Here is a 23,953-nt window from a genome sequence, read left to right as displayed (position 1 = left end):
ATTAAAGCGTTAATAAATACCTTGGTTTTCATACTAGTTATCAATTACGACGAGACTAATTGAAAAAGTAAGTTAAAAAATTTATTCTATTAATTTACGCATAGTTTTAAGTGACCAATATTCAAAAGAATATAGGACAGACTGATATATATATATAAAAAAACAATGACCAAACTACGAGGAAAGAAAACAAACTTAAATTTACCCTGCTTAGAGTTGTTAAAACGCAATTATTATTATTATTATTGTTTGGAAGAAGACACTCTTTTAGGTACATCGTGTTAAAGAGAATGGCAGAATTAAGCGAGTTCATTCTATATATTCTTTTTCTATTTTTCTTACAATCCACTTCTCAGGCTCAGTGATGTCTCTGAGTAACTGGCCAATATTCACATTGGGAATTTCTAAAAATTATAAAAACTGATGACGGTGATCTTTTATTTTATTAAAACAGGATGTCAGGTCTGCCAGGTCAAGCAGGGGTCGTGATCAGTGCCGGTATTATTCTGTATGCGTAGTTCAATTCCAGGCGGGGGTCGTCTATGGTTTAAAGCTGGTGTTGATGCTGGTATAGCTGGTATTACGTGACGTTTCGATCTCCTCGCTGGTCATCTTCTAGATGAGTCGGTATAACAACTGTAGCAAGAGAGTCTGCATGATGGAATTTATAGCAGCTTAGACCTAGGGTTGAATTCTTTTTGTTTGGGCCAGTTTTGGATGAAGTTGTGGATTTCGCACTGATGGTCACAGAGATTCCGTTGTGCGAGCGCCATAGTAGTGTGCCCGGGGATGGACGTCAGGAATTCTGTCTGTAGCGGGAGTCCTATCATCCTGTAGGGACTCCTGATTATCTGGCATTGTTGAGGGTCATTCGCTGCTCGCCAGGCAACTGTGGGAAGGAGAAACGTTTCCTGAGTGATGTTTAAATTTGCTTTCTCCTTTCCTATATGGAGGCCTTCCAGAAGGCGCAGACGTCAGGGATCTGTTGTCTGGTCTATTATCTCGATATTAGGGATATAATGTAATTTCTCTTTATTCGTTTGTTATGGATAGTCCTAGCATGGTTAAATATGGCTCCTTCTTGGGTATGGCAGGAGATTCTTTTGGAGAAACGCATGGAGGTCATACCGATGTATTTGCCGAGGCATCCTCGGACCGGGCCTGTGTATCGGTAGACCACACTCGTCCTCTTCAAGGGATCCTGGAGGGTTGTACTCATCATCAGGCTGCTTCATTTTATAATACATTACGAGCTTAATCTTTTTGTCTAGGTCGATGGGGCTGACGATTTCCTCGATGATGTTTTTGAGGGCTTGCTCGTCCTCCTTTTAGAATTGGAACACTGTTCAGGTTACGCATAATCTAATAAGTGCAAAGAATTGGTCTACTGGAATAGGAAAACTAATGTTGCCAAGATCATGTTCTTCTTTTAGATTAGTTAGCACATAGCCTTAGGGGATATTTGTAAACAGAGCCGTAACATCAAAGCTGGCCATATTGCTGTCAACACATCCCAACTCCCTAACAGAGCGTTAGGGAGTTGGGGTGGGTTGACGGCAATATGGCCAGCCTTGAAGTTACGGCTCTCTTTACAAATGTCCCCTTAGACTATGTAATAACTAATCTAAAAGAATAATATGATCTTGGCAACATTAGTTTTCCTATTCCAGTCAATTCTTTGCACTTACCTCAACAGTGTTCCAATTCAACAACAAAGGATTTGCCCAAAAGGAAGGTGTAGCTATGGGTTCCCCCTTGTCCCCCGTACTTGCAAATTTATGTATGGAGTTTGTTGAAAGGGAAATTTTAAACAGGTGTGATGATACAACAAAACCATTGCTCTGGGTTTGGTATGTAGATGACATATTCGTTGTCATCCGAAGAAACGATCAGAACTTAAAACAGATTATTAGAAATAGCCAACATTATTCTCCCCTCCATAAAATACACAATAGAAAGAGAAGTAGATTACAAGCTACCTTTCTTGGACATACTAGTTATTAGAGATCACAATAATCATAAATTTAAATTCTCTGTGTATCACAAAATAACCAACACAGAAAGTTACATACATTTTTATTCATTCCATGCAAATAACATTAAGAGCAATATAGTAATGAAGTTTGCTCTACGTGCGTTTAAAATATGCGACCCGGACTTTGTCGATAGAGAAATTCAGCACATATGATCAACCTTCAGAGAACTACGATACCCCGATCATTTTATTGACAAAGCCATTTCACGAGCTAAGAAAGCATTTTATCGTCCTGTTAACAACCCCAAGGAAAAACTCAACAGATTCTTACCCCTCCCATTTAATCCCAACCTCGACATATTATGTAACTATGCTAACAATAGCTAGAAAGATACTAAAATAGTTTTCAAATACCCAAACACGATTAGCCATAAACTAATTAGAAACAACAATAACGATAAGAATACTATCATTCCGGGTGTTTACAAAATCCCCTGTCATGACTGTAAGGAAAAATATTTTGGAGAAAGTGGAAGAGGACTACTGACCCGATTAGGGGAACACAAACGCGCATATGCACTTCATGCACAGAACAATGCAATAGTCTCCCATGCCTTTAAGAACAAACATAGACCGAATTGGGATGGATCTAACATAATTTTAAAAGATAACAATGTCCAAACAAGAAGACTAGTGGGAGGTGCCGCCATAAACTTAGGAGAAGCTTTTTACAGAAACAAGTCGTTAGTTGGGGAAGACCCATTGGTCAATTTTTACATTCTTAAAAACTTTGTTAAAAATTTTAATTTTTAAGACAAGCTCTGTTTTTCCTCTGCCTATTGTTGCCCCCTCTTCTGCTCTCCTCCCTCAGACAGATTACAGCATGGGAGACGTGACGTTCAGCAATGTTGCAGCTGCGCAGCCAGGGGAACACCATGCAGCATCTACACAGCCCACAAGACGTTTCAGCAGAATAGCAAACAGGAATTCGAACATCAACAACGGAATTACCTAGTTGGGCTGTTGAGCGCTTCCTTCATTTGCTTTCGTCGTTGTGGAACTGTCCTGTTCAGAAGCTTACTTCGACGGATTTTTATAGTCATAATGTTTGCTTGACTGGAGATGAACCTGGTACTAGGTTCGAAAGCTTTTATCATCCATTAAAGACCTTATACTCACATGCGATATTATTGTGGACCTGCAACCATGTGTTGTTATATCACTTGTTCGTATGAGACCAGTGTAGAGAGTATCATATACTGTTGATGGTGAGCAAAGGTGGCACCAGCGCTATATTAGTCTTGACATGGGAAGAGGACAACAAAGAATTGAAAGCTCCCCATGTCCCTCCAGGACTGACTTTGATTCCTATTCCATCTTCTTCATTGAAATCCACGCACCCAGTTACACATGCAAGATCTTTTTTCCTGTTGAGGTCTATCATAGGACTTTCTGTGCTCAGTTTGCATTCATGCTTTCGTTTTGTAGGCTCTGTTTTCTACATGTCAACATTTTCAAAGGGACAAGAGCATCAAAGGTTTGGGATTTTTCTGAGCGGTCAGTATCTATTGGTGTCATCATTGGTGATTCATCATGTGCCACAGACTGATATAATGCTATTGCTGTACCATGGAGGGTCTCCATACCACGAGGTATTGAGCAATGTAGGTGGTTCATAATCAGCAAATGTTCCATGAAACTTCCATGAACAAGAGGCTGCAATATATCCTTTCTCAGTATCTTGGCTGCTTTCAAAAGCACTTTCAGATCCAACTTTAGATCATCTCCATTTATCGCACTAGCTATCAGATGATCTTTTCCTCTGGCTGAAAGAATCTGCTCAGGTTTAGTTTTATCTGGAGGTCTGCTGAAATGAATATCTTTGATATTATCTAGGATCAGTTGTTTAAGATATGGCTTGTATCAAGGATTTTCTGGTATTGGATGCTCATTCTTCTCAAGCAGCTGGATGTACATTTGGTGAACATCATTCATATTCAATACGACATCCTTACTGTCATTATTTTGCTCAGTTTCAACCACGTCAAGGATCTGAGGGTCTGATAAGAGCTGACCAAATTTAACAGTACCTGCTACACCCAAGAAAGAACCATATATAACCGCCAGGACTGCCCATAACAAACAAATAAAAACAAATGACATTATCCCTAATATCGATATAATAGACCAGACAACAGATCTCCAATGTCAGCGCCTCCTGGAAGCCCTCCATATAAGAAAGGAGGAAGCAAATCTAAGCATCACTCAGGAAACGTTTCTCCTTCCCACCGCTGCCTGGAGAGCAGCGAATGATCCCCTGACAATGCCAGATAATCAGGAGCCCCCTAGGATGATAGGACTCCCGCTGCAGACAGAATTCCTGACATTCATCCCGAGGCACACTACTATGGTGCTCGCAAGACAGAATCTCCGTGCGAGATCCACTACTTCATCCAAGACTGGGCAGACCAATGAGAATTCAACTCTAGGTCTGAGCCACCATACATTCCATCATGCAGACTCTCTTGCTACAGTCGATCTACTGACTCGTCTAGAAGATGACCAGCGAGGAGGTCGAAACGTTACGTGATACCAGCTATACCAGCATCAACACCAGTTGTCAACCGAAGACCTGGACCCGCGACAATGTTTCAATAAAATAAAAGATTACCTTCAGCATCTTTCATAATTTTTAGAAATTCCCAATATGAATATTGGCCAGTTACTCAGAAACATCGCTGAGCCTGAGAAGTGGATTGTAAGAAAAAATTCACACTGAACAAAAGAAATGTTGCGTTCCAAAGGTTAGCAGATGCCTTAAAGCCTAAGCAAGTTGTAGCTCTAATTAATGAGAAAGTTTAAATACCTGCCAGCGAGAGTCACAATTTGCAGAATATTAATTTTATATGAAAGCCATTAAAATCGTAGTATGTCTGCGTGTTACTGTAGTCTCATGCTGAAAAGACACGTGCCACTAGCCTCTTAATTTTACTGAATGAAGAGAGGTTGCTAATTGCTGTGAGTGGTATTCATATACATCTTCCACACCCACACAAACAACCAAACATACACACACGCACATCCATGTTTTCCAAAATGAGATATCTGCTCAAAACGTTAAGGAAACCTGAATAAGGGACAGTAATTAGGAAGATAGCTTAGAGTGAATAACTAATTACATAACACAAGTCTCTTTACATATTTATTCAAATAAACCCCATAAGACTTTTTATTTTGGTCATAAAAAATAGGTATACTTACGATGACAATTAATGATGGGGAAATGGAGTTATCAGGAAAGGGAATAATTAGGGCACCTAAAGATTAATCGCCTCTCTCGGATACCAGTGTTCGTTTGAATTGAAATCTAACTCAAGCTATCTGTTTCTAAAGTGAGGCTCTTTTCCAGCCCTTTTCAAGTCTACGATAACGAGGGTAATGAAGGACAATTCTTGGAATTTCAGTCAAAGTCTACTCCAGGTATTCTATTGTATTTTTCAAACTCGTTTCGAATACCAATGTATATATATATATATATATATATATATATATATATATACATACATATATATATATATATACATATCATATATATATATATATATATATATATATACATAGTAATACAGGACACACGGAAATGCTCCAGGTAACATATTCAGAGGAAGACAGACGAAAACCAGATATCACTAGACTGTAAAGCATTACATCTTCTGGGCTGCGCATAAGGAAAGATAAAAGCAATTAAAAGTGCAGTATAAGAATTCATTTAAAATATAACAGAGTAAGAATAAAATAAATGAAAACAACCAACCTAGAGGTGAGACAGTAAGGAACTAATTGGAAAGAAACCACCAGAATGCGAAGTTAATCTTGATACAATTGACTCGCAGATGCATGAGTGCTCAACGATGGAACAAGTTGTTTAGACTCTAGGATTTTTAAATCTTGAGGATTGGCAGTATGACCGATGACACTAAAATCTTTGTTCTCAATGTAGACTTTACATTGTTTTGAATGGTTCCTGATGCTGGAGTGATCTGGATTCGAGATTCTGCCACCTGTGTGGAAACTGACTCCCCGATGTGAATCAATGCGCTCCTTAAGAAGCCTATTGGTGGATCCCACGTAAATCCCTGAAATGCATTTAGGGCAAGTATATTTATAGATGACGAGGAGCTTAAAATAAGAAGATTTTTTTTTATATTAATTTGACTGATATGGCTGGGAAATGGTCATGGATAATTTGTGAAGATGTGTTTTAAAAGTTAGGTCATGGATATATGGAAAGGTTGCATAGAAACTCATTTTTTGTACTGTTAGAACTTCAGGTCTTCTAGAGAAATGTTTTTAGTAATTGATTTAACATTCTACATACTAGCCTGGCTGGGAAACAGTTACCTTTAAAGAAATTAACTAGAAATAAAATCTCATTGTGAAAGGCATTCTAGTCAGATGAGAGGACTAGTACTCTATTAAGAAGGGTAAAGATGGAATTAACACTGAAATTAAAGTAACAACCTTTCCATATATCCATGACTTAACCTTTCAAAAAAGATTTACACAAATTATTCATAACCATTTCCCAGCCGTATCAGTCAAATATAAAAAAAATCCTCTTAACACACGCTCCTTGTTTAAGATAAAGGATCAGCTGCGTCCTTATATGTCATCTATAAATATACTTCCCCTAAATGTATTTCAGGGATTTTCGTGGGATCCACCAATAGGCTTCTTAAGGTGCGCATTGATTCACATCGGGGAGTCAGTTTCCGCACAGGTAGTAGAATCTCGAATCCAGCACTCCAGCATCTGGAACCATTAAAAAATCGGTCATACTGCCAATCCTCAAGATGTAACAATCTTAGTCTAAACAACTTGTACCATTGTTGAGCACTCATACATCTGCGAGTCAATTGTATCCCGATTAACTTCGCACTGTGGTGGTTTCTTTCCAATTAGTTCCTTACTGTTTCACCTCTAGGTTGGATGTGTTTTTATTTATTTTATTCTTACTCTGTTATATTTTAAATGAATTCTTTGACTGTACTTTAAATTGCTTTTATCTTTCCTTATGCGCAGCCCAGAAGATGTAATTCTGTACATAATTATGAAACGTTGGCAAAAGAAAAAAAAAGACAGTATAGTGATGTGTGGTTTTCGTCCGTCTTCCTCTCATACACACACACACACACACACACACACACACACACACACACACATATATATATAATATATATATATATATATATATATCTATATATATATATATATATATATATATATTTATATATATATATATATAATATATATATATATGCACGTGTAAGTATTTGCGTGTAAATTACATAAATGCATTGTAAATTACCTCAATTACTTTATCATGATAGCTTACTCTTCCCGTACGTAAGGAGCCATGTAAGCTTGCTTATAATCAAATGTAACCCATAACCTTTTTGGAGCTGGGGAAAAACTGCAAATGTTCTAATTCGCGGATTTTATGCTAAAGCTAACCTAGCAGGAAAGAAACTGAAACAGTGTGAATTTTAATTCGGTTACAAGGCGAGTCATTTCAAATAACATATAGAACTTTGGCTTTTCTGATAAAGTTTAGGACAGTATAATCTTACAAAAGGATTTAAGATAGTACTGGATGGACTAATTCAGGCTCTATTTTTTAGTTATAGGATCTAACTGAGGTATTATGGTAAACGTGTGGACATTCTGACTTAGAGCGTTATTTTCGCTTACTCTGGGATTAAGCCTACAAACTACTTTGTTGTTGTTGTTGTTGTTGTTGTTGATGGGGAAGGGTCAGAAAAGGTCAATGGAAGAGTCTAAGATGGTCTGAAAAAGGTGTTTTGCTTTGAGTGAAAGATACAGGAATTTTAGGATGGGATATTTATGACTTAATTATTAGAATGGAAATGTAAAAAAATAAGTAATTTGCACGTTAAACTGTAAATAAAATATAGCATATTTATTTCCATTTTCGTTGGTGAAACAAGGCTCTATTTGACTGTAGATTTTAGCACGTATTAATTTATTTGGTGCACTGAACTTGGGCTACGTTTCTGTCCGATTTTCTGTTTCCACTTATAGCAGAGAATATATGAAGGTATTTAATTTGTGTCCTTTTTATTTGATTCTTGTTGTTAGTATATGTAGTACTAAGTGTAAGTATTAATTGCGAAGACGACTTCTCGCACGCGTCCCCAGTAAGCTGGAAATCGTACCACGCCTTGTTTTCGTGAGAAAAATACGTGCAACACTTATATGCTTGTTTCGTTCTTCATTTGAGTCAAGGCCTTGTAGCCATAAGCGTATATAAAGTGTAGGAGAATCTAGAATGAAAAAATAACTGGTTATTACGAATATATACACACACATACATATGCTCACGTACGCGCGCACGTTCACGCACATATAAATGTACTCGAATAAAAATGGAAATATCAACAGACTACACTTTTTTTACTTTGGCATAGAGGTTAATTGTTACATTTATTCTAAACATTTAAAAAAAAAGTCATAACTTGATACACGCATCTTCTTCCAAAGTTATATCCAAATTTTTAACGCTACAGGTAGCTGTCAGTATAGGTAATTTGAAAAAATATAATAAAAAATATCGGTTTTTTTTTAAATAGAAAATTATACGATATGCTTGAAGTTCCATGGGAAAAATAAAATGGAATCACAATGTAAAAAATGATTTTGTGACAACGTCGTTACCTGCTTGGAACTCTTTTAAAAAAGAGAAGCAGGCTATATTTGTCAAGTATATTTCTCATTAAATTGCTACACTTATCTCTGTTATAGTGACTTTAAGCCTGTAAAATAAATACTTCAGGGACTGAAAATCTAATATTGCTCCTGTCACACAACATGAAAGATTATTCAGAGCATGCAACTACAGGGAACGTCTAATTCTAAACTGTGACATCAGAATTCTTTCTCTCCGTACATGAATATTTACCATCAATGGAAGAGGGAGAATGGCTGAACCTCTTTGTTCCTTTAATTCCTGAGAGCTTAGTGAATAGAAGACAACAGTTAAACTGGATCAAATCATCCCTACCCGAATCTCTCTCTCTCTCTTTTTACATATATGTAGGTACACACACACACACACACACACACACACACACACACACACACACACATATATAATATATATATATATATATATATATATATATATATATATATATATATATATATACTAGCTGACTAACCCAGCCCTGCTCGGGAAAACCCTGAGGAACACAGAAAAATTTTCCTCCACCTCATTGTATTACTGACTGTCCGTTTTATCTAAACATTACAGTGCTGACTGTCCTAGTTATCCAGGTATTACTGTGGTGACTGTCCAATTTACCCAAATATTACAGTTGTGATGGTCCTATTTACTCCCTACTAAACCTAAACACTGCTCCCTACTTACCTGAAACACACCCACTAAACCTAAGCACACACCCACAAACTAAACAAACCCCCACTAAACCTAAACACACCCCTTTCTAAACCTAAACACATCCCCACTAAACCTAAACACAAACCCCACTAAACCTAAACAAACCCTCCACTAAACCTATACACGAAGTGTATTACAGAATTGATAATCCCAGTAAATACAGCATTTTCTGTAATACATTTATATGGCATCAACAAGATGAAATTAGGTATGATAAATCCGTAGAGTCTATTTACCACATAAGTTACAAAGGAAAGCGGGGAAGGGCGATGGGTGAAGGGGACGGTGGTTCAGGTTTGAAACTTACCTTATTACTTAAGTTTGGTCAAATAATGGCCATACACCAAAGTTTGTCTAGACCAGTGAAGCGGTTACCACATAAGTTAGAAGCGGAACAGGGAAGGGGGAAGAGGGGCTGGGGGAAGGAGATGTGGGTAGGGGTTTGAAACCTACCCTTTCATCTAACTTGGATCAAATGATGGCCACGGGTCAAATTTTGCCTAAATCGGCCAAGCAGTTACCACATAAGTTACAATGGGAAGGGGGAAGGGACATGGGGGAAGGGGAAGGGGGTACGAGTTTGAAACCTACCCTTTCATCTAAGCTGGGTCAAACGATGGCCACATGCCAAATTTTGCCTAGATTGGTCTAGCGGTTACCACATAAGTTACAATGGGAAGGGGTAAGGGACAGGGGGGAAGGGGAAGGAGGTACGAGTTTGAAACCTACCCTTTTATCTAAACTGGTTCAAACGATGGCCACATGCCAAATTTTGCTATCGGTCAAGCAGTTACCACATAAGTTACAATGTGAAGGGGAAGGGAGATGGGGAAGGTTGATGGGTGAAGGGGAAGGGAGTACGAGTTTGAAACCTCCCCTTTTATCTAAGTCGGGTTAAACGATGGCCACATGCCAAATTTTGTGTACATCGGGTAAGCGGTTCAGATTTCTATAGCGCAGAAACATATAGACAAACATATGGACATACAAACCCACTTATATTCACACACACACACACAAAGGGGAAAGAAAAGTTATAGTGCTGTACATCGTGAGTTAAAAAAATCTGGTATCAAGCCATTTCATGTTATTAGCAAGACCAACATCACTATATCCATAGATATAAAAGCCTAGATGCCGCATCGGCCGGCCGGACATACGTCAACAAGTCCGCCATCTTGGCGCGGTAATTCAAACAATGCAGCAGGCTGCAGTATATGACGTTTTTCCGCCACTATTCGCTTAATATTGCACGGATTTTCTTGTCTGATGGCTCGTTACAAAGCTTACATAATTCCCTACAAGGATCTAATAAAATAAAATTGTTCCTTATTGTTTGAAAGTTAACTTGCGATGACTTTGTTTTAGCAGGTAGGGGGAAGGAGGGGGCTAGTTGTACACAAATGTTAATATTTACCCATAACTATTGCTGTAAACAATAATTTGAAATGCTGTGATAAGACAGATGACTAAAGTAGGCCTACAGCTATGGATCTGTGCAACTTAAGTAAAATCTTTGTCTCTCGAAGTGCTCTGTTAAAAAATCCCCCAATATAATTTTTGGCACAGGCCTACAAGTTTAAGTCATAAAACTGTAGGGTTGAGCCTAAAATAAACTACAGTAGGCCCTAAAATAACTAGGATTTCTGTGTTATCTAGCCTTTGCATCTCTGCCTGCTCCTTTGAGCCTGGGTGGGGTGGGGGTTCTTCCATTTTTTTGGAACGGGATGCTCCTCAGTGAATTCTGACCTCTAGACCTGGCTTTGGAATATTTAGCGGGTATCAAGAGACCTCCTCTAGTGGCAAAAAAAGTGACGATCTCTAGATCTAATTTTATATGGTGAAATAATTATATAGAACTTAAATTTTTCACAAAACTACCTTTAATTTGCAGTTCAATATAGCTCATCTCTAGACCTGTGTTGTCAAGGACCCAAATTATTATACCTTATTTGGGATAAGGGCCTGGGCCATCTCTATACTTCTATAGACCAAAATTGCCAAAATGAGCCAATCCTGACGAGCAACCCTGTATACCCGGTCATAGTAACCGTCCCCCCCCCCACCGAGCCTTTCAGCCTAGACCACAATCATAAGGCCAGTCTAATTTTTTTTCAGCTAACTGTTCATTGGTTTGGTCACACATGTATAAATTTAAAGCTGTGGGTGGCCTTATGGGTCATTAAGCCTATACTTTGAAGTAACAACTCTCAAAATGTATTGCACAATGATTTATTTTCATATTTGTTCTTACATTGAATGTATATATAACATTTATTGTACATCTGTGCATTTATTTATAAAAATTCCCAGCAATTTAAACAAGTTTTTTTTCATTGCTGTTTCCAACAGTTTAATGATACTACATTGTAATGATAATCTATATGCATTGATATGAAATCAGCAGGCTATATCAAAACATCAACAAAAACTCATTATGTGCCTTGCTTGGCCATTTAGTTCTTATTACAAGGACCAGATGAACACTAATATTACATATCTATAATGCAGTGAAAGAAATCTAGAAACATCAAATTAGTGTCCAACATTTTACCCTATTGACCTAATGGCCCTTAAACAATATTGTTTTTAACCATTTTTTTTCGTAGGGTGTCTTATCACAGCATTTCAAATTATTGTTTACAGCAATAGTTACGGGTAAATATTAACATTTGTGTACAACTAGCCCCCTTCCCCTTACATGCTAAAACAAAGTCATTGTAAGTTAACTTTCAAACAATAAGGAACAACTTTATTTTATTAGATCCTTGTAGGGAATTATGTAAGCTTTGTAACGAGCCATCAGACAAGAAAATCCGTGTAATATTAAGCGAATAGTGGCGAAAAAACGTCATATACTGCAGCCTGCTGCATTGTTTGAATTACCGCCCCAAGATGGCGGGCCTGATGACGTGCGCCAGCCTATTCAGCTAGCGCCCGATGCGGCATCTAGGCTTTTATATCTATGACTATATCACTCAGCAACAGAGAGAAGACCGTGCTTGGTTTTGTGCTTCATTTCTTAAAGAGTGGGATGAAGTTGACTTTCTCCATGTTGCCGCATCAGATGAATTTACACAGTCAGGAAGTCAAATCATAAAAATGATATCATTTGGGCTGCAAAGTTGGATGATACGTATATATATATATATATAATATATATATATATATATATATATATATATATATATATATATATATATATATATATATTATACGTATATGAAGATGGCATATTCGCTGATATATATATATATATATATATATATATATATATATATATATATATTATATATATATATATATATATAATATGTATATAATAATGTTGGAGGCTGGGACTGCGGCGGCTTATTTCACTGACATAAGGGTATACTGAAGAGGATAAGGAGGATAAGGAGGAAATGGGTAAAACAGTGGCTAAGGAAAAGAAATGACCTATCACATGATGCACTGCTTCATGAACTAAAGTTAGAACCAGGAGATGGTTTAATTTTATACAAGTTATCTTTTATTTAGTAAACATATTATGTATATATTATATATATAATTTCCACAACTACCATTTCCACTCAGCTATAATACTTAGGCCTACTGATTTAATGAAACTGAAATTGATTGCATTGCTATTATTTTAAAGACGGGCTTTAAAGTATATTTTTACTAGATAAATACCAGTTTCATTCAACTACAGTAATTTAAGCCAAATGCTTTAATGCTTTAATGAATCGTGAATTCATTGTGCCTACCATCGTAAAGGCCTATACAAATGACAATTCTTGTGGCCAATGGTCCTTTCTCACGTAGTTTTTCAAGTATTGTTACGTAATCATCGTTCATTTGCCCCTTGTTACAATATTCTTTGGATTTTATTTTCCAAAGACAATGAAGCTCTTGATAAAGCTGAATGAAATCCCCGCATAATTCTCGATCAGAGTGCGCCACCATCCTGAACTGTTAACGCGGCAAGGATTGCTAACAAACTGAGGATAGTCGACGGTGAGCCCAAAAACATCGCGACCTTCAATATCGGGTGTAAAATCGGGATCCCGAACCTAGCAATGTTAGGTTGCCGATGAGATCGCACTAGCACGGGACACCGCCCACTTTTGGCTTTGCAGTGACCCCATACACACACCGATTTACTTGCGACACCTATATCGTTTGCGATAATCGTTGCCAAGCGTGTTTCACGGACGACCATACTAAAACCTCTCCTCTATCTCACAGTAATATACTCTCGTCAAGAAACACTAAGGCAGCCCATTGCTTCCCTTCCTTTCATTTAATAATCATAAGAATATGTTATTGAATACAAGTAAATTAATCATTACTGAGCAATATATAGACAGTTTTGAAAACAAGTGAAGAAAAATGTGATTTTTTCCAACCATGCTCAACATCTTGTAAATAACCGACGGCAGAAGAGCCTATCAGTCATTTTTTTTCTAAGGCTTTAGAGCCATAATAGGGATTACCATACGGAATAAATTCTGATCTATTTCGAATGAAACTGTTCTTGAAAGAAAGGTGATACAATAAAACCTGCCGAATTAATTGACATAGGCCTAGTGTTTGATTAGCCAACATTCTTTGTTATTAAAAGGAATTTTTTCTTTGGCATAATGATTCGATAACTTTTACTATAAAGAAATTATTTTGTATATTCGAAAAGTTGATCGTAATTAGAGTAAGGTCTAAACGATAATGAATCTTACTAAATGAGTGGTCTAGGCTAGGTGTAGCGCAGGCTACCATGCTACGTTTTCTAGCAATTGCCGATCAGTGAGACATATTGTCTGATGAACACATAAATCATGACTGGATTTGTCACACATGCAACAAATACAACTATTTTTCACTTGGGCTCTAATATAAGTCGGTTAACTAACGACGTCCTGAAATATTCTCACCTACGGCGACATTTCAGAATTTCGTTGAGAAACCACTTTTGAAAAGGCGCATTTGTTAAAACAACATTCACACTGCCTCCATATGTCTAAAACTGAAAAACTGAAGGCATAGATAGTATCCCACAAGCCTACCTACATTAAAACTCTCTTGATGATTGACAATATACCGCAAGTAACTTAAACATTAAAGTAATGGGTTTAAAGAGAGACTTGCTGACACAACCAGGAACCTACGAGCATACGTAGACCTGCATAACGTACGTGCAAGATGCCTTTTACATATCATATGGCATCTGTAAGAATAGTAAGAATAGTGACGTTCTGATTACGACACTGAAATCGCCACAGCATTTCTGTCACAATAATATGTTGAAAACGTAAACATGTCAACCGGAACCTCCTGCTAACAACACATTTGCCTAAAAGAAAATTATGGGTAAATCAATAGGCTTTGCTTACCGGCGAAACGTTAGTCTATAGTGTCTTGAAGCATTCCTGTAATTATCAGCTGGACAACACAATTATGTAGGGTATGAACGAAAAAATTCAGAGGACGCACTATAGCACCAAATCATTTAACTGGCTTCGGACAGCGGCTCCGCGACCGCGAGTCCGTGCCGGGCGCCGGCGGCTGCAAACAGCGAACCTCTGGTGGCGGTAGATCAAACTACTTAGTACTATACTCATTTTTTTTTTGTTTTTTTTCTTTTTTTATCTGTCCACCCGCTTGTGGTGTTTGCGTATGGTAACACTGCGTCCCGAGCTTTAGATAGTTACTCTATGTGTAAGTTTTAGGTAAATAAAAGGATATCCGGGTGCACATTTGCACCTGAAGAGTGTTATAATAATTTACTGTATGCGAACTACACCGTTAATATTCGAAATAGGATATTGTTATTGTTGTTAAATGTAAGCTGAATGTAACAATATCTAAAGCCCTGGACGCAGTGTTACCATACGCAAACACCACAGGCGGGTGGACAGATGAAAAAAAAAAAAACGAGTTTTTTTTTTTTATAGTTACAGACAGATACCATATTAAGTTATTGTTCGCCTTCTTTGACTGTCACTATGATGGGTAAAAGTGAAATGGCAGCGGGCGAAGTATTGCAAGCTAAGAGTAGTAGAACAGGGAAGCTAGTAAGTTAAGAATAAATTAAAGTGTTAGCTTGGGAACTGTATAGGTAAGGTTAAATGTAAAGGGGCAAACTGATAAGAAACTGAATGCTCATAGCCCTAGAACCATATTTTCTTTATGGAAATGAATTTTGAATGTTGAATGTGAATGAAAAAATGAATGCCAAAAACATGCGTAAGTGCGTTTGATGTGCTTGCTGATGAAGTGCATTGGTGCAGAAAAGGTGATCCTCTCTGATAGAAAACCTGAAAGTACCTAGTAATGATAGATGGTTAAATTATGAGGCAAATGAAAGGATGCGTTAACCTCTCCTCTACATGAGCATGTACTACGTGTTCTAATAAAAGAATACTATGTGCCAAGGCATACTTAAATTTCTGAAGATAACAACCTCGAATAGAAACAGGCTGAGATGACCAACCCGATTCGAAGTATGCAGGAACATATAGGTGAGTTAATGCGATGAGAATGAGCACTGTAGTACTGCAGCAGAATCAAGTACGCTGGTATTTGATGCAAGAAGTGTTTAAAAAACAAAAGCCAAATTAATTGAGAAGTTGACTGACAACGTACGAATTTGTTTTATAGTAGAAAAAGTTAGAGTATTAGATTTTAAGAGACAAATTTAACTTTATAGAAAAGAAGTACAATTGTTCGAAAAAACAGAAGAAACTAAAAATGACTGAAGGCTGAGGAATGCGGGACTACAGAGTGGCACAGTAGCAAAATCATAATGAAGTTATCGGAATAGGTGTTAGCATATAACAAAGGAGCCAAATTCGCTGACGATTTTGTAGGCAAAGTACTAGAATTTCTATCTCCACCAGAAAAGAGGATGAAAAGAGGTCTCAATGAAAAGTTTAAAAGTCAGGACTAACAGCAGATGAATTACCAAAGGTTCTGGGCAAGATGGAATAACATAAGGTGTGTTCACCGAGGGATCCGATCGCTAATTTCCGTCTCTCAGTGACGTCACTGGAGCACATCGACTGGGCGATGCACTTGTCACTCCGTCAGTTGCAGTTCACGATTATGGGTGTGTATTCCATATTTGGGTGCACTAATAGTTCCAGACAGAAAGTGATTTGTTTTCACAGGTTCCCTGAAGACCCCAAGGTGTCCAAAGTATGGATTAATGCATGTAAAAGAAGTGATAACATTAATGTTAAGGGTGCCAGGATTTGTTCTGCCCATTTCCGGAAAGCAGATTACGAAAGAAATCTTCAACATGAACTGCTACTACAACTTTACCAGAGAAGTTATCACAGATTATCGCAGTTCCCTCATTAAATCTACTTGTTAAGGACGTCAAGTCAGGTATGGTTTAACAATTTGTTTACAATCTCATTAGTGCAATAATTAGGGACATATCCTCGGTTGATAAGTAGCCTGAACTAAATTTCTCAAATGAAGTACAAAATTAGAATAGGTCTAGCATATTTAATGAATGAAGAAATTATCGGATTAAGGCTATCCAATTTATTTTCTTTTATACTTTCATTTTATGAATGTAAAGTTGTTCCAACAGGTGATTAGACCTATGCGTAGTGACGTACTTCTGAGTACGTCTTCCTGTGCAGACAAGAATTAGGCCTAGATCTTATATTTCTTAAGAATCCCACTAAGGGATATCGTGGGGTCTGAGTATAGACTGACTTCGAGTGTAGAGTGAGGAATTTCTTGTTAGGTAAGTACATTTTAAGCAATCACGGTCATAATGTCGCTCCCAATGATGATAACATGCCATGTATGAGTAATACTAGTGTTATGGAACCAGGTAAGTCTTGGGTTTCCAAAACCCCTGAAGAAAGTGACTCCAGTCATGTTGACGTAGACTCTGAATTATGTATCTCTGCTCATCTCTTGATGAGAATTCCTCAGGTAGGTCTACCTAATGAGCTGGATGAAGAGGATTTTGTAGATCTTGGAGTAGAGTCTGAAAATGGTATAGAAATTGAAGCCTTGAATTATCTTGGAGGTTATATAGCTCATAAGTACAAAAAAACATATCCTTCCGTAGGATTCCCAGAAATTGAAGGCCTAAACAACGACTGGAACTCCAAAGTGAGGAGGAAAGTGTTGTTTAGGCCCAGTCCTCAATTTGTCAGTAATTGAAAGGAGATGGAATAACTATTTAAATCTTTTCACGGGGAACAGTTGAAACAAGGCGTTGATGGGATTGCGAAATTAGTTAATATTTTCAAGGAATTAAACATTGATGCTCCAGAGGAAGTAATGAAGTTTTTTATTAAGTGCAGAATACATTTTAGGGTGAAGATATTAAATGCTGAAAGGAAGTCAGAATTTCTTAAAAAAGGTGTAAACAAAATGAAAAAAATTCTTCAGTAAATTTTGGTAAATAAAAGAACAATACGCTAATTCAATAAAAGTCTGGCAAGTTTTTTTTTTCATATTCATTCACCCTCGTTACTTTCGTTATTTGTATTCCAGCAAGATTATATTCTGTATGGTAAGGTCTTAGATATATTGATATAACTGTGTTGTTTTAAGTGATAGAGAGAGAGAGAGAGAGAGAGAGAGAGAGAGAGAGAGAGAGAGTGTGTGTGTGTGTGTATTTTCCTGTATGGAAATTGTGAACACCAGCATAGCAACAAATTACTGTCAAAACATAATCATTAAGTGCACTGCCCAGACGACGCGCACCTGTGACGTCACAGTGCGGGAACCGAGCGACCGACGATCTCACCTTATGTTTTTCCATCTTGGTTCTGGGTTTTGAGTACAAAATCCACGTATCCTATTAGAAAATTAAGAAGACACGCTACTCTCTAGCCTGCTCAAACATTTAGTAAAAATAAGTTAGTTGCTAGCATATTTTGTTCATGAAACTAAATAAAGATCAAGTATACTGTACATGTGTCACAACAATTATCGACAGGTACCTGGTTCTGAATCAGTATATGAAAGTGGGTGTCTCTGTACGTGAGGGTGTTTAAATAATGGTAGGGAATCAGTAATAAGTTTAGCATGGACTATCAAAATCAAGCTATTATCATGAAACGACTCTGTTAATGAAACAAAATACACAGCGAAGAAAATCAGCTGCGTGCGAAACTGTTTGATAAAGTTCCCATTTCTGGTCAGATCCTAATGCAATACGTGAGTGCCACTCTTCGCCCGGCATTCGTAAGCAGTTTTCAAGAACGTTCTTTAAAAGAATCAGGCACTTCTGTGTCAACTCCATAAGTGTAACTGGGGTAAAAATTGAAGGGGGAAACGTCCGGACAATAGAAACCGTGAGAAGAAAAATTGAGAAGAGCTCTCTTTGGAAAATGCTTACAAGACTCTCAGGCGTAGAAGCTTTTTTTTTCACGTTTCTCCACGTGTTTCTATTTTTCACAGTTTTTGTTACTCTTTAATGGGGTATTTTCGTTTGGTGAATTCGTAAAAAATAAAAATATTTAAAGTATTCGTAAAATATGTCTCTCAGTTGCAGGTTAGAAACTGAAAAGCGCGCATAAACTTTAGTGCGCATTCACACACAGACACACTAACTTTCATTACTGAACAATCATTATATATACACATATACGTATACACACAGCATGTGTGAATGCAACGAAACAGTCATATCAGAATTTGAGAATGAAGCTAAAGTTCCATGTATTGTGCAGTAGCATTTACTATGGATGATAGCCATGCAATATTGAGCAGGTTGAGGACGGGACACAGTAGAGACAAATTGTGAGTTTTTATGTTGGAAGCGCGAGCTTCTGAATTTGAGTGACTGGATTGGCATAAAAAGGGGCACGAAGGGATTTTGTTATGCTTCCATAATTGTTTAAAGGTGAAGAGAGGCTGTTTAGCACGAAGGTTAAAGGACAGTTTTACAAAAGTGTAGTCAGACCAGGGATTGGTTACGGAGCAGAGACGTGCTTGATGAAGAAGGTTCAAGAACAGGAAATGGATGTGGAAGAAGTGAAGATGCTGAGATGGATGTGTGGCGCCACAAGCAGAAATCTTATCAGGAATTAATTTAATAAAGGAGCAGATAAGGTAGGGGCAGTATCGAAGAATTCCCAGGAAAGAAGACTACAGTGGTTTGGCCGTGATTGTGCGATGTCTGGGAAGGGAGTAATATTTAAGGGAACAATATTCTGAGCTGAGAAAATGGGCCACGAATGGGATGCAGAATGGCTGACTGTTGGAAGACTGATAATATTATAAGAAAACAAAACCTGAAATGACTATTAATGAGGGGTTTGAGATAAAGAGAGAACAGGAAGCTGGAAAAATGAATGTTATAATGGATGAAAAAAGAATGCAACTGATTCAATCATATAGAATCGGGAGTAAACGTAATTTGCCCAGTTTCAAAACCATAAAGAAGGTAGTTACGAATATTACCTGATATAACTTTATTTTGGCGTTAACACGCAAGTCATGACCATGAAAAATGTTCTTGCGTAGTTTTTCAAAAGCTGAGTTAGCACATCTTAGGCGATATTGAACTTCGTCATCTATATTGGCATATGAAGATAGATGACTGCCCCGGTATGGGAAGCGGTCTACCGTTTCTAGAGCTTCTCCATTAATTTCTATGGTAGGTGCAACTCTTACGGCTTCAGTTGGGGGTGGTTGATATAATACTTGGGTTTTTCTAATGTTGAAGGGAAGCCCAAGACAGGAGTAAGCATTTGCAAACGCATTCAATATAATTTGCAGATCATTTTCAGTTTGAGCACAGACAGCGTTATCGTCTGCATACTGAAGCTCAATAATAGCAGTAACATTTACTTTAGCTCTTGCCTTTAGCCGGTTGAGATTGAATATTCCTCCATCTTTTCTGTAATTGATGGAGATACTCGGGGGCATTTCATCTTGAATGAGGTGCAAAACAACAGTTATAAATATGGAAAATCATGCAGGAGCAGCGACACAACCCTGTTTTACGCCTGACTTAACTTTGAAAGGTTCAGTAAAGCTACCATTAGCCATTAGTCACTGGCATACTATCATGTAGTAGCCTCAGGACCTTCATGAATTTTGGTGGGCATCCATATATAGATAGTATCTCCCAGAGCAGCTCACGTTTGACAGTGTCAAAAGCCTTAGTCAGGTCAATGAATCCTATGTAAAGGGGTTTTTGTTGTTCTCGACAATTTTCTTGTAGCTGCTTCCCCGAGAAAACCATGTCAGTTGTACTACGAGCAGGTCTGAAACCACACTGAGACTCAGGCAGGATCTTCTCAGCTAGAGGTGTTAGTCTTGTTGTAAGAATTCTTGTTAAGACCTTCCCAGCTACTGACAGGAAAGTAATTCCTTTGCAATATCCACAAACTGATCAGTCCCCTTTTTTCTTGTACATTGTGTTGATAATTCCATTTATGAGGTCATTTGAAATTTCCTCATGCATCCAGATTTTCTCAATTAGTTGGTGAGGTTGACGGTGTGAGTTTGGTCCTCCATATTCATATATTTCAGCAGGAATGTTGTCGGGTCCCGCAGCTTTGCTGTTCATAGAGAAGATAGCCAACTCTACTTCCTCTAGAGTTGGTACCACTTCAAGTGTCATATCCAATGGGAGACGAGACGAGGGAGTTGTTGTAGTACGTCCTCATCTATCACAGGGTCTCTATTAAATAGTTCTTTAAAATGTTCTTTCCAACGAGCCAAGATTTCATTATTGTTTTTAAGGAGTCGAGTGCCGTCTTGACTACGTAAGGGTGCTAGCCCTTGGGAACTTGGCCCAAATATAGCTTTCATTCAGCTGAAAAGGCTTCTCATGTCATTTCTGTCAAAGAAGGATTGGAGCTCATTTGCTTTGTCTATCAACCACTCGTTTTTCATTTCCCTTGTGGCATTTTGTATCTGAGCTTTTGCTGTGCGATGTATTTTCTTCATTGTTACAGACTTTGGGTCATTCAGATGCTCAAATAGATATTTTCTGGTCTCTTAAATAAGATCTTGGATAGTTGCATCAATCTGATCAAACCAATCTTGATGTTCATATTTCTTCAGACCAACTGATTCTTTACATGCGCTGATTACGGAATCATTAAATTTACTCCAGTGAGAGAGAGAGAGAGAGAGAGAGAGAGAGAGAGAGAGAGAGAGAGAGAGAGAGAGAGAGAGAGAGAGAGCTTTTATTCCTGTTAAGTTATTATTCTGATGGATATATTTGAGACCTTCTACTTTAAGGAATATGTTATCGTATATTTCTAGGAAAATAATTATTATGAAATCTTATCACATCGTATTGTTTTAAATCGTTATCATATTTTCTGTATAAAAAAGCCTTAAATATTGTTGGAGCTGACTATTCATATTAATATTATTCAGGCGGAAATATCCTTCTTTTTCATTCTCCTATAAGCTGCTGTATTCTCTCTCTCTCTCTCTCTCTCTCTCTCTCTCTCTCTCTCTCTCCTCTCTCTCTCTTCATCTGTCGTTCTGTCCTCCGTCTCATATCACCTGGATTCACTATTTGAATAATGGTAAACGTTTGATATGTTATTTGAATGTGGCCAAGGATCACAAAACCGTAAATGTATACCCTACCATCTTATGCTTGGCTGCATCTATTTTTGCTCTAGATTGACAGGACTATAATTACCTGTATTACCAATAATATACGAATCTATTCACAAAGATATTACACACCAGGTTTTGTAGACGTGGGTTGTATGAGTCATCAAACCCATCACTTTCAATATCTCCTATTCATTCCGTCTTTTACATATCCATGTTTTCATTTTTGGTAATGAAATATTTGTAAACATTTGGAAAATATAGTTGGGTATGAAATGCTGTCATGTGAGCATTATCTTACCTTCCAAAAAACATCCACTAGTACGATCTCATAATAACTGTAAGACCTTGAAACCCCGAAGATGGGGAGGTGCGGTGCTAGAAGGAAATAACAAGGTGGGGGTTAACGGTGATGGGGGACAGGTGACACTGGGTGACCTTAATGTAAAGCTTGATGGGGTTCGCTTATCAAAATTTATAAGGTGGTGATAGTAATACCTTTACTGATAACAGTTAATATCAATGATTCTAACTCGCCATGTATATCTGGTTAATGTCTGTTACTATCGTTTACGTTATGAATCCCGGTTATCCCACGAGGTTACTGAGATCATCTTTGTATATCTGGTTAATATCAGTTACTATCGTTTACTTTATGAATCCTGGTTTTCCCACGAGGTAACGTGCTACACACAGTCATGGACGATCTGTATAACGCCAGTGGTCTTGACAGTCGTTTGTTTGCAGCCTTTGTGGAGGTTTATTTGGTACTAATTACGATTATCTACACTTTGGTAAGTCTTAGTCGCGGTAGATGTGTTTATCTGCATTTTTGGAATAACTGTTGTAACATATAGTTTTGTGCACTCTAATCTATATATTATATAATCATCTATGACAATGTTTGTAAGGATGGTGGCGGCAAACAAAGACAACTCTGTTGAACATATACCTCAAAGGCTGCAAACACACGACTGTCAAGACCACCGGCGTTATACAGATCCTCCATGGTTGTGTGTGGGAAAACCAGGTCTAAAGACTATCACCCAACAATTTAATACACTAAATAATATGTTAATAGTATACGGTTTTGCAACACCATCCATTATATTAATGCAAGATGCACACATTCACTGCATTTAATTTCATATAATTTAGTTTCATCAAGAGTTTCGAAAACAATATAATAAATAAAATATAATAAAAGAAATATATCACATTAAATTCATTCTATAAGTAGCCTAGGTGGTTGCAAGGGGCGGAGCCAAGTGGCCCATCACACTCCAATACTGGTAACTCAACTAAGTTTTGCCATAAATACAAATCTTGTAATACTAGATTAGCATTTCTAGTAATGTGTTCTTAGCATAGATTATTTAATAAAATAATGTCCTTGCAAAACTGATGCTTTGATGACTCATACAACCCACGGCTACAAAACCTGGTGTGTAACATCTTTGTAACCAGATTCGTATATTATTTGTAATAGAGGTAGTTATAGTCCAGTCAATCTAGAGCAAAAATAGATGCAGCCAAGCACTAGATGGTAGGGTAGCCATTTACGGTTTTGTGATCCTTGGCCACATTCAAATAACATATCAAACGTTTACCATTATTCAAATAGTGGATCCAGGTGATATGAGACGGAGGACAGAACGACAGATGAAGAGAGAGAGAGAGAGAGAGAGAGAGAGAGAATACAGCTGCTTATAGGAGAATGAAAAAGAATAATATTGAAACGAATAGTTAGTTCCGACAATATTTACGGCTTTTTATATAGAAAATATGATAACGATTTAAAACAATACAATGTGATAAGATTTCATAATAATTATTTCCAAAAAATATATGATAACATATTCCTTAAAGTAGAAGGTCTCAAATATATCCATCAGAATAACTAAACAGGAATAAAAGCTCTCTCTCTCTCTCTCTCTCTCTCTCTCTCCATACTCTGT

The 23,953-nt window shown here is 37.5% G+C and overlaps 1 protein-coding gene and 1 long non-coding RNA gene across 2 annotated transcripts in view; one reads left to right on the top strand and one right to left on the bottom strand.

Moving 5' to 3' along the window:
* LOC135216912 (uncharacterized) overlaps positions 1-14,985 on the bottom strand; it is a 67,979-nt gene extending 52,994 nt beyond the window's left edge. The window contains exon 1 of the long non-coding RNA XR_010314966.1: positions 14,825-14,985. This is a non-coding gene — a long non-coding RNA (uncharacterized LOC135216912). The remainder of the gene's footprint in view (positions 1-14,824) is intronic.
* Positions 14,986-15,436: 451 nt separating this feature from the next.
* LOC135216609 (uncharacterized) lies at positions 15,437-19,499 on the top strand. The gene is made up of 4 exons (XM_064251989.1): positions 15,437-15,505; positions 17,385-17,567; positions 18,403-18,430; positions 19,312-19,499. The coding sequence occupies exons 1-4, from the start codon at positions 15,437-15,439 to the stop codon at positions 19,497-19,499; spliced, it is 468 nt and encodes a 155-aa protein (XP_064108059.1).
* The last annotated feature ends 4,454 nt before the right edge of the window (positions 19,500-23,953 follow it).

Source organism: Macrobrachium nipponense, chromosome 6 (assembly GCF_015104395.2).
Source record: "Macrobrachium nipponense isolate FS-2020 chromosome 6, ASM1510439v2, whole genome shotgun sequence".
NCBI lineage: Eukaryota > Metazoa > Arthropoda > Malacostraca > Decapoda > Palaemonidae > Macrobrachium > Macrobrachium nipponense.
This window is presented reverse-complemented; position numbering and strand designations above follow the sequence as displayed.

Bases quoted from the DNA above. Each gene is read 5' to 3' on its own strand.
- LOC135216609 (XM_064251989.1), top strand. From the start codon at position 15,437: ATGATGGGTAAAAGTGAAATGGCAGCGGGCGAAGTATTGCAAGCTAAG. The intron at 17,568-18,402 runs GTGAGGAGGAAA...AATTATCGACAG, and splicing joins ACAACGACTGGAACTCCAAA to GTACCTGGTTCTGAATCAGT. The intron at 18,431-19,311 runs GTGGGTGTCTCT...AATTGTTTAAAG, and splicing joins TTCTGAATCAGTATATGAAA to GTGAAGAGAGGCTGTTTAGC.